Raw genomic sequence first — 12514 nt, 5'->3', positions numbered from 1 at the left:
AATGTTATTCGAAAAAATGACTATTATATTAAATATGAATTATACATTTTTAGGGTTCCGTAGTCAACTAGGAACCCTTATAGTTTCGCCATGTCTGTCTGTCCGTCCGTCCGTCCGTCCGTCCGTCCGTCCGTCCGTCCGTCCGTCCGTCCGTCCGTCCGTCCGCGGATAATCTCAGTAACCGTTAGCACTAGAAAGCTGAAATTTGGTACCAATATGTATATCAATCACGCCGACAAAGTGCAAAAATAAAAAATGGAAAAAAATGTTTTATTAGGGTACCCCCCCTACATGTAAAGTGGGGGCTGATATTTTTTTTCATACCAACCCCAACGTGTGATATATTTTTGGATAGGTATTTAAAAATGAATAAGGGTTTACTAAGATCGTTTTTTGATAATATTAATATTTTCGGAAATAATCGCTCCTAAAGGAAAAAAAAGTGCGTCCCCCCCTCTAACTTTTGAACCATATGTTTAAAAAATATGAAAAAAATCACAAATGTAGAACTTTATAAAGACTTTCTAGGAAAATTATTTTGAACTTGATAGGTTCAGTAGTTTTTGAGAAAAATACGGAAAACTACGGAACCCTACACTGAGCGTGGCCCGACACGCTCTTGGCCGGTTTTTTTAGTATATTATTTGTTGTTATATGATTCAATAATTGTATCAAATGATCGTTATTACGACTAAAAATATATTTAAAAAAGTTATGTCTATAGATATGCACCCGTGTTGAGTTTTGTATCTTTGGTGGTGGGTTGTTATATTTATTTGCGTATTTATTGGGTTGGTAAGAAAGTAATGAGCGATCGATTGAATTCCACACAAAATTTTTGAGAGAGTTCTAGAATCTTCTATGGTCGAAAGTATATAAAGGGCGAGTCGCACAGTTTCTCGTCAGTCATTCACTAGCTGTCGCCGAGCTAATATAAGAAAGAAAATGGACGAATTAAAAGTGCATGTAAGGCATTGCTTACTATATAAATTTCAGTCTGGCCATTCAGCCGCCGAAGCAGTGCGTAATATATGTCAGCGTGTTGCTCCTGAAGTTGTGTCTGAGGCCACGGTGAAACGATGGTTCCAGCGGTTTCGTAATGGCGACTTTTCATTATCAGATCAACCTAAGTCTGGTCGACCGGTGAAGATTGATGTAGCCAAATTAAAAACCTTAATTGAAGGAGATCCGAGGCTAACGAGTCGTACTCTTGCTACCGAGTTAGGCTGCTCTCATGTCACCATAGAAACGCATTTACACGAGTTGGGAAAAAACTACAAATACAGTGTTTGGATACCGCACGAACTTGATAGAGATCAACTAAACCGCCGTGCCGATATCTGCATACAACTTCTGTCTTTTCGCCGCACATTCAACTGGTTGGACCATCTTATCACTGGAGATGAAAAATGGGTCTTATATATAAATCACACGCAAACGTCAGTGGCTAGCTCCAAACGAAAAAGGAATAGAGGCACCAAAAACAGAGCCTCACCCGAAAAAAGTTATGCTGTGGGATATTCATGTTTGGTGAGATATTCATGGTATTATTCACTGGGAACTCCTACCAAGTGGAATGACTGTTACCGCATCAGTATACTGTAATCAGCTTGAAAATTTAAACCAAAAAATCTGTCAGAATCGTCCACAGCATGCTAAAGTTTTTTTCCCCTCACTAGCTCGGAAACACGTGTTTTGTTCTTTAATACCAGCGGGTAAAAACGCATTTTATCCACTAGTGGGTAAAGTAATTTGACCTTGAATAAAGTCAAATTAACTGCTTTAAAATTGATAAAAGTAGGTGAATCTAGTAATAAAGATGATTTACCACCTGTGGAACTACTGGAAGCAGTAATAAATGCATTTTTTGCGTTGTAGTTTCCTCGCTATAGTGAGAGGAAAAGTTTTGTGTTACACTCGGGTGCAAATGTATTTTACTTCTCGTTTGTTAAAAAAACTCGCAAGTTCAGGATTCTATTCTCGAACCACTCGCTTCGCTCGTGGTTCAACTATCCTTTCACTTGCTCGTTTTTCAATTCCACACTCGGCGTTAAAATACAACTTTGCCCCCTTGTATAACAAATAACTATTTCTTACACGACAATGCTCGCCCACACATTGCAAAAGTGACTCGGCTAAAGCTATTGGAGCTAGGTTGGAAAGTGATACCTCATCCACCGTACTCTCCAGACTTGGCACCTACGGATTACGCATTGTTCAGATCGCTAAGCAATGCCTTGAATGAAAAAAAGTTCGATGATCAAGCCCATCTACGACAGTACATAGCTGAGTTTTTTGAATCTAAACCTAAGAACTTCTTCGCCGATGCTATTCATTCTTTACCAGAACGATGGAGACAAGTAGTAGATAACGAAGGCCGTTATATTTTTGATAAATGATTAAAATAATAAATTAAATAAAAATTACAATATTGGTTATGATTCGCTCATTACTTTCTTACCAACCCAATATTTTTGCGGTGCGAGGGTGGGAAAATAAATCGCATGTATAAAATACGTAAGTAAAACGGGTTAGCACTGATTGACTTGCACGTTATCTATTCGCGGATTAGCAAAGGAATGTTCTAGATTTTGATTATAGTTTTTCCTTCGACTTCTTAACGGTTGATAATATTATTGTTTTTTTTTTTTGTAAAATCATAGTCACACCCAAGTGACGGGGGCTGAAATCTTCTCGAGGCTGAGGCGTAGGGTTAGAGCCGGGGTAGCTTTATTTGACGTTCATATGCGCATTGCAATATGCCTACTTGGAAAATAAATATTTGATTTGATTTCATTTCACAAGCAGACTCGTATTTAAGGTGTTAAATTGATAATTAATAACGTTAGATTAGATTTTTTTTTTTTGAACTTTATGCCACTTTTATTTCATGATAAAAATACAAATTACATACAACAACAATATATCTTAATCTTATAATTAACTTAAAATTAAATCTTAAAACCCTAAAGACTAAAACTAACACATGCAGGTTATAACTAAATATAAAAATTGTATTTAAGGTTGAATTCTTACTATACTAGTGTTATGATTTTTAAAGTGTAACTAGACTATTAAGTAGAACATGGTAGAACTTACCCTCATGGGCCCAGCAGTCAGTATCTCAAACTCGAAGTACCACTTGCCAGAGCCGACGGCGTAGTTCTTCTCAGCTCTGTATGTACGGAAGTCAGCCTGCTTCTGTTTCGAAGCCTCCAGTAGGAGAGCTGTAATGACAAAGTATTTTTGAAGAAACAGTAATGAAAACTAAATTAACATAAATTATGGTTAATAAATACATTACACTCGTAATAGTAGATACTTCAGTACAACCAGAACATTAATAAAGTACCTACAAATATTTATAGTCATGACAAGAATAAATATCCATGCTGAATCTGAAGGTCTAGCCATCATGCCAGTCGTTTGTATCATAGTGAGAGAAAGCGTAATTCATCTACAAATGTTCCATATTATGCACCAGAAGACAAGCCATTTGGTGTAGTGTTTGCTCAGGTATAGTCAACCAATTGGAACCCTAGGCCACTGTAGAACTATGTCATAGTGACGTTATAAATCAGATTGTAAGAAATCTCTTACTGCTTGTCATTTTGACATGGTTGTAGAGTGGCCTAGGGTTCCAATTGGTTGACTGTACGGTGAAAACGGTTGGCAACTTGGCCAGGCATCTATTTTTGTAGGCATGGTTATTACTGTACAGTCAGCGTCAAATTTATTGTTACGGCCATAACGCCAAATATGTCGTAACACACTTTAGTTAGCAAAATAATAAAGATCTGTTCCGGTATACTTGGCGCTTTGACCGTCACAATGTATATGACGCTGACTGTACTACTAATTACTAATAATTATGAGGTCGGTATAACAGTGAAAATGTGTCAAAATAATACGTCTCCACTATCACCTAAACCTCAAACATCTCACCTTCATGTTGTTCACCAGTGGGCGGATCTAACATGTACCCATAAACGAGTAGCGTACGGACAGTCTCTGATGCCGTGTCGCGATTGGCTTTCTTGATAGCGTCGTCCACTTTGGGATACGGCACCAAGTGGGGAGACCGGTGCATGTCGGGGTCCTGTCGGTGCAAGTAAGAATGAATTAGGTATTATCAAAGACCTATATAACTTTATGTCCTTAACCTTGTTTAACCTTATTTGCCAAGAGTGGCACTGAAGCTTTAGTAGTTTCATGTGTTCTGCCTACCCCTTTATGGGATACAGGCGTGATTGTATGTATGTATGTATATAACTTTGTATAGACAGATAGTCTAAGAAAAAAACGTACCCCAAAACCATACAGAAAAAGGTACGGTGAACTAGATGGCGATACACCTTTGGGGTACGCTCGGCTAGATGGCGCTAATATTAATATTTGACATTTTAAAACATATCAAGCTCAGAATATGGACCAAATTGTCAAAACTGAGGTTCAAAAGGGGGGTCGACTGTCGAGAGATGGCAGTCTATGCACTGTGATTACACATTTTACTTTGACAGTAACTCTAAATACAGTAACAATTAGAGCGAAATCGTAAATGAAGTACGTAGAAGAATTGAAATAAAGGAAGAAAACAATATCTTCACCAAATCTTCTTTCTTCAGTTGCTATCTACAAACCCGATGTGCTGTGACCCTCACACCTAGTAGTACATAGTCGATACTAAGTGTGACTGTCCCAGCCACCGAGTTTTAGATTTCTGCATCTTCAGTCTTCTTGCAGGAGTGAATGATAACCAAATGTTGGAAATAAACTAGTGATGTGAGTCAGATTTAAAACTTGAAAAAAAAAATCTACTGCTTACGCTTCGAAAGTTCGAGTCTGAAAAAATACTCCCTCAAAATTAAGACTACTGATTTTATTAACTCACAACACTAGAACAGAATAGACACAAATAAAAACAGTTCAAAATAAATAATGAAACAATTTAAAAATATCAAACAAACGTCCATCAGAAAAGACTAATCCAACCTTCGACCAACTGGTCAACAAATGTAAGTAATTTCTACACCCTAGTTTTGAACTTTTGTATGACTGATACCAACCTCATTGAGTTCCTCCCTGGTTCAAAGATTGTGCATGATGCCGGATTGGGTATCAGAGCATTTTCAGAATTTGGGACTCCCTAATTAGCGTAAGTTAACAAAAATTAACTCACTGTCAGTTTTGTGATGATAATCAAGCATGAAATGTCTATAAAAACATTGTTTTTGTGTTAATTACATAAACATTAAGCGATAATCTACATTCAGAATATGAAAAAAAGTAAATTTTTAGACAGTTTCATGCTTAATTGTCGTCACAAAACTGACAGCGAGTTAATTTTTGTTAAAAACTTACGCTAATTGGGTTGTCCCAAATTCTGAAAATGCCCATCAACGTGACTGATATCAACATTATTGAGATCCATCTCAACTAAATTCACTTCTTAGCTTAAATATTGCACTAGTTTTGACCAACTGGTCGACTAATATAATTACTTTCTACCAACTGGTCGACTAATATATTACTTTCGACCAAGCGTTCGATTAATTAGATTACTTTCGACCAACTGGTCGATTAATGGATCTATTTAGGCCCCTGCTATATGCGCTCCCTGCCCCAAAGATTGTGCGTGTTCTCGGCGAGTTGGTCGACCAGTTCGTCCATGTTCGATGGCATGATGACTGATACCAATCTCATTGAGACCCATCTCGACTAAATTCACTCAGCTTAAAGATTGCAACTAGTTTCGACCAACTGGTCTCCTAATATGATTACTTTCGACCAACTGGTTGACTATTATGGTGACTTTCGACCTTCTGGTTGAATAACATGATTACTTACAACCAACTGGTCGGCTAATTTACCCATATTCAGTGTTATGTTGACTGATACCAACCTCATTGAGACCGTAAGTCCACCCCTGCTGTATGCGCTCCCTGGCCCAAAGATTGTGCGTGTTCTCGGCGAGTTGGTCGACCAGTTCGTCCATCTTCGGTGTCAGGGTGACAGCGCTCAGGTCGAGAGGTGCTGGTTTGTAGCCGTTTGACTGTGGAAATAAAATAAACAGGTCATCCAGTGGACTATTTCACCATAGTGACATTGACACTGTATTGTGAAATAGGCCACTGAGGTCCTATGTAAATAAATAAATAATAAATAAATATTGGGGACACCTTACACAGATCAAGTTAGCCCCAAACTAAGCAAAGCTTGTACTATGGGTGCTAAGCGACGATATAGTACATACTTAAATAGATAAATACATACTTATATACACAGAAAACATCCATGACTCAGGAAGAAATATCTGTGCTCATCACACAAATAAATGCCCTTACCGGGATTCGAACCCAGGACCGCGGCTTAGCAGGCAGGGTCACTACCGACTGAGCCAGACCGGTCGTCAAATTGCAAAATACATTATATTGGACATAGAGTTTCAATAAGTACAACATATAAAAAAAAAAACATTCAGTCGAATTGAGAACCTCCTCCTTTTTTGAAGTCGGTTAAAAACAATAAGTAAATCTTGTTGATTTTTGAGCCTGGCAAAAAAGAGTAGAATATAAGGTACTAGCTTTTACCCGCGGCTTCGCCCGCGTAATAAAAGTATTCATTAAGATTTTCATTTGGATCCTTAGGTTTCTCTGTAGGTATATTTATCTGCGATTATTTCGATCGCACATAATACTTTTGCTTGCAATGATTGTAGAAATATTACACATCGACCACAGCGTAGGTAATTCTATATACGCTGGGGAAACCTTTATAAACATCCCACATAGCCCATATTTCGACACTATGATCGGTGGGTAAAAAGTACTTTTTTCTATTATCCCATACAATTTTTTACATTTTGCTTATACTTATCGCAAACGTAATCTTCAAGCAAGCAAACAACGATCGTCTTAGAGCACATTGATTGTAAGAGACCGCCGACCGATTATCCGCATCCCTCTAACGATACCCATATTGTCCGTATCCGTATCCCTATCGCTATCGCTAACGCTATCGCTAACGCTAACGCTAACGCTATCGCTGACGCTATCGCTGACGCTATCGCTGACGCTATCGCTGACGCTATCGCTGACGCTATCGCTGACGCTATCGCTGACGCTATCGCTGACGCTATCGCTGACGCTATCGCTGACGCTATCGCTGACGCTATCGCTGACGCTATCGCTGACGCTATCGCTGACGCTATCGCTGACGCTATCGCTGACGCTATCGCTGACGCTATCGCTGACGCTATCGCTGACGCTATCGCTGACGCTATCGCTGACGCTATCGCTGACGCTATCGCTGACGCTATCGCTGACGCTATCGCTGACGCTATCGCTGACGCTATCGCTGACGCTATCGCTGACGCTATCGCTGACGCTATCGCTGACGCTATCGCTGACGCTATCGCTGACGCTATCGCTATCGCTATCCCTATCGCTATCGCTATCGCTATCGCTATCCCTATCGCTATCGCTATCCCTATCGCTATCCCTATCGCTATCCCTATCGCTATCCCTATCGCTATCCCTATCCCTATCCCTTATCAAGATGTTTAATGATATAACACTTTAAGTTCTCGCGCTTTGTACACATATTTAAAGTCACATACAGGTCGAACGCGATTAATTAACATTACTTTTACCTTTTTTCCCAACGTTTCGGCCAGGTTGCACTGGCCGTGGTCGCGGAAGACTGACGTCCCAGCAAAATGTCACCGGAGATGTAAACAACACAAAACTACCCGATATTAATTTATATAAATGTTCGGGGTAGACAAATAAATATAATCTACCCGCTTTTAGTTAATGTTTATTTCCCACCATGTTTATTTTAAAGGTAAAAATAATGTTAATTAATCGCGTTCGACCTGTATGTGACTTTAAATATATATTTAATGATTTCTTATCAAGTGCTAAAATATAAAGTTTCATGGTTTTATCTTTTAAAATTAAGAAATCCCATACAAACTTTCAACCTCTTTTTCAACCCCTTCATCCCTTTTTTTCGAAATAAAAAGTAGCCTATGTTCTGTCTCAGGGTCTAAAGATTGTCTGTTCCAAATTTCATCAAAATCGGCTACGTGGTTTAAGCGGACAGAAAGACAGTAACAGACAGACAGACAGACAGACAGACAGACAGACAGACAGACAGACAGACTCTCAATTGAACAGCACCGTTACTTTCGCATTTATAATATTAGTATGGATGCGCGCTGGTGGCTTGTCCAAGTATGGATGTCCCCAAGTTCCCCGGGTTAGAAATAAGTGATGTGCCGCCGTTTCCGGCAAAATTCCATAAGTAGGGACTACCCTAATTATTCCCTACGAAGAGAATTATTCCTTCATAGAGAATTCCCCACAGACGGATTTCTCAGAAAACCGCACATCAGTAGTTGAGATTGAAACAATTTTTATTTTTTTTGCAAAAACGTTAAATTTATCATTGTGACACATGGCAGTAGGAAATATTTAAAATTATTGTCTACGGCAGTTTTTTTTTTATTTCAACTCTGTGCTATACATATTCTATGTAGAAACTCACTTGAGCGTCTGCACAGCAAGTTGGATATCGTATCGCTTCTCAGCGGCCGGTAGTCTTTCGAAGGGAACCAAGCACGGGTGTATTTTATGCAAGTCTTCGCGCTGATCGCCATACATCCAGCCGGCTTCGATCTGAAATTATATTTATGATTAAATAAAATAAATAAATAAATATTATAGGACAATCTTACACAGATTGACTGAGGCCCACGGTAAGCTCAAGAAGGCTGAATTGATATTGAGGATTGAATTTATATAGCTTTGTTTCGAAGATCTTATGAGGTTAACGTTTACACACATATTTTTTTAAACAGTAAACAATTAACACTTTAAATTCTCGTGTTTTGTACACATTTCAAGTCACTTATCTATGGACGTGTTCGTATGGACCATAAATTAGAAAGACGATGCGTCAGAATTGATTTTAATAATATTGCATTGGTAGAGTAGCAAAACAATGTGTATTACCTATATAAAAAAAGAACTCGGTGTTTCTGTATCTTAAGTAAACTTCTGAAGTGTTATTATTTAGTATTTAGTATGATGATTGAATAATTCCAGGGGCCCATTTCTCGAAGCTACAAGTTACAATTTACAAGTGGTAGTCAATGTCTAACATAACAAGTTGAAAAGAGACTTCCGCTTGTAACTTGTAACTTTCAGTTTTGAGAAACGGGCCCCAGTGGCCCGTTTCTCGAAAGGTACAAGCCTTGTATTACTAGTGTGTTTCCATGACAACCCATACGATTTGACAGTTCGCGCACTTGTAATACAAGGCTTGTACCTTTCGAGAAACGGGCCACTGGTCGTCGGAAAAAAATGTAAAATAATGTTCATTCGTGAGTGACGAGTGACTTTCAAATTGAGTAAAATACTAAACAAACATTTTGATACTATAGTCCACAATCGTACACTTACGGCGACATTTTTGTTGTAATTAGTAGCATAGTAGGTGCACAAAATCTATATTACAAGTATTACAACCCAATTTTTCGTTTAATTAGTACAATAGGCTACTTGACCCTTTTTCAAAGTATGTCTTATATTATTAATTACTGTCTAATTAAACTAAAAAAAAATAGTACCATATTTTATTATGACTTAAAAACCCGCAAAAAAATTATTTAAAGTTTACTTTTGCGTGATCAGGCAAAAACAACATCAGCCATATTAATCTATAGAATATCTATGACATGACGTCAGTATATTTAGAAAAAAACACCCGTCAACCACTATGAATTTTAATACAATAGAGGTTGCTTCTATGGAGATCAGATTACTACCTCTAATTTCCATAGTTGATCTGAATTATGTGACGTCACTCCATTGGCCAACACCGTTTTCGGAGTCCATAATTTAAAAAAAACATACACACATATTCAATAAAAAATACACAGTCATCACGCACTTTTAATGCCCGCAAGCTATAAATATTGATTTCTTAAGTCAAACACTATAGAAAACAATAACTTGATGTTCTAAATTCGATACGAGTCTAGTAGCCTATTATGATGAAGGCTTACGATATTTGAAGTTGTAAAATCTTACCTTGTTCATGGCCCACATTTCGTGAATGTTTTCTGCTAATTTATCCCTGATTTGCTCCACATACGATGGCAACGTAATCTGAGAAAAATAAGTAAAATTTGAAATCTTATTAAGAGATCGTAGCTTACGCAGAAATCTTTAAACCTAACAATTTTTGAGAGTTGAGGGATTCTACCAGACATTACAAGTAATATATAATCCATATAAATGGCAAAGTGTCTGTTTGTTTGTCCGTCCTTCACGGCAAACGGAGCGACGAATTGTCGTGATTTTTTAAGTGGAGATAGTTGAAGGGATGGAGAGTGACATAGGTACTTTTTGTCTCTTTCTAACGCGAGCGAAGCCGCGGGCAAAAGCTAGTAGTTTATAAAGCAGCTAATAGATATCGCTAAAACTTACAAGTGTCGTCGTATCAACTGGTATAGGCACAAATGCTGTGTCATATTGCAACAACGGAGGTCCAGCCAAAGCCCTCTTAGCTAAGTTTCCAAAGTAGAAGCAAAGCTCTCTAAGCTCAACACTTGTTGAGTATCGAGGGATTCTACTATTAGTTTATGGAATAGTCAATAAACATCGTTACAACTTACCAAAGTGGTTTCAACTGGCGTTGGCACAAATGCTGTGTCATCTTGTAACAAAGGCGCTCCTGCCAACGCCCTTTTAGCTGAGTTACCGAAGTAGAAGCAAAGCTCAACACTTGTTGAGTATCGAGGGATTCTAATATTAGTTTATGGAATAGTCAATAAACATAATTAAAACTTACCAAAGTGGTGTCAACTGGCGTTGGCACAAATGCTGTGTCATCTTGTAACAAAGGCGCTCCTGCCAACGCCCTTTTAGCTGAGTTACCGAAGTAGAAGCAAAGCTCAACACTTGTTGAGTATCGAGGGATTCTAATATTAGTTTATGGAATAGTCAATAAACATAATTAAAACTTACCAAAGTGGTGTCAACTGGCGTTGGCACAAATGCTGTGTCATCTTGTAACAAAGGCGCTCCTGCCAACGCCCTTTTAGCTGAGTTACCGAAGTAGAAGCAAAGCTCAACACTTGTTGAGTATCGAGGGATTCTAATATTAGTTTATGGAATAGTCAATAAACATAATTAAAACTTACCAAAGTGGTGTCAACTGACGTTGGCACAAATGCTGTGTCATCTTGCAACAAAGGCGGTCCAGCCAAAGTTCTCTTAGCCAAGTTTCCGAAGTAGAAGCAAGGCTCTAAACTCAACACCAATTGAGGGTTGAGGGATTCTACTAGAGGTGTCATTAGTTGATTTATAAAGCTAACTTACCAAAGTGGTGTCAACTGGCGTTGGCACAAATGCTGTGTCATCTTGCAGTAAAGGCGGTCCAGCCAAAGCTCGCTTAGCCAAGTTTCCGAAGTAGAAGCAAGGCTCTAAACTCAATACTTGTTGAGGGTTGAGGGATTCCACTAGGGGTGAGTAGCCCTCTGGTGCCGCGTAGCGGAGGCGACCGTGCTCGCCTCCTAAGAGGAAACGGCAACTGTAAAGAGAAAAAAACTTGTAAGGTTAGAAGCCTCGAAAATAGTACATTACGATACAAGTGCGTAAAAAAGGAAGTTCGAAACGAGTGGCGATAAATTAAAACACGACCGAAGGGAGTGTTTTCAATCGACACGAGTTACGAATCACCTTTTCGCACGTGTATCGTACGACGTTTTTCAGTACAGATGGCCCTCCGAAATTTCGACCTGGCATATAATGAACCACTTCTCGCACTAGTGCGTAAAAAACACACCATCTGTACTGAAAAAGTTTACTAATTCAAGTTCACAAGTCTCACTAAATAGGTATCGAATACATAAACTGCATATTTAAATTTTAAACGGTATATATCGTATAATATAGCCTGTCAACCAAATTTTGGCAGTAGCAATGTACATCAAACTAAAGTATGGTATCCCTATGAAACGAACAAAAACCAGCAATGCACGTCGAACAGCAACAAATATTTTTTTTTCAAGGGGCTCGCTCCTTCCTTACGAATTAGATAATGTATTAAAAAGGGACGGATATATGCTAGTTATTTCTCTTTTTGGTAGGTCGGAGATTTCCACAGATAAGATACAAATGACACGCGAACTTTCACCGTTTTTCAAAACTAGTGTTGCTAGCCCGCGAATTTTCAAATTTGCCGCCTTTTTCTAGTGACAAGATTTGGTTGACGGTCTATATAAGGTACTGTATATTTAAACACAGGGCAAATCTGCGAAGCAAATTCCATAATAGGGCTCTATCTGTAGTAGCTCCCGAACGGATGAACCGATTTAGATTTAGTTATTTTTGTTTGAAAGCTGCGTTATTCGGGAGAGTCGTTAGCCATGTTTCATGAAAATTGGTCCACTATGTCGGGGTTTTTTTTTTATTATTAATTTTGTGGTTAGGTTATATCACAC

General features: G+C 38.4%; 1 protein-coding gene across 1 annotated transcript in view; it reads right to left on the bottom strand.

The window, feature by feature from the left end:
• LOC125236899 (ryanodine receptor) overlaps window positions 1-12514 on the bottom strand; it is a 302209-nt gene that overhangs the window by 171926 nt on the left and 117769 nt on the right. The window contains exons 19-24 of the mRNA XM_048143817.1: window positions 11391-11601; window positions 10098-10175; window positions 8551-8681; window positions 5903-6086; window positions 3946-4099; window positions 3100-3227 (exon numbers count right to left, since the gene is read on the bottom strand). Coding sequence (XP_047999774.1) covers window positions 3100-3227; window positions 3946-4099; window positions 5903-6086; window positions 8551-8681; window positions 10098-10175; window positions 11391-11601 — 886 coding nt within the window. The remainder of the gene's footprint in view (window positions 1-3099; window positions 3228-3945; window positions 4100-5902; window positions 6087-8550; window positions 8682-10097; window positions 10176-11390; window positions 11602-12514) is intronic.

Source organism: Leguminivora glycinivorella, chromosome 20 (genome assembly GCF_023078275.1).
Source record: "Leguminivora glycinivorella isolate SPB_JAAS2020 chromosome 20, LegGlyc_1.1, whole genome shotgun sequence".
NCBI lineage: Eukaryota > Metazoa > Arthropoda > Insecta > Lepidoptera > Tortricidae > Leguminivora > Leguminivora glycinivorella.
Note: the sequence above shows the minus strand (reverse complement) of the source record. Positions and strands in the feature narration are given on the sequence as shown.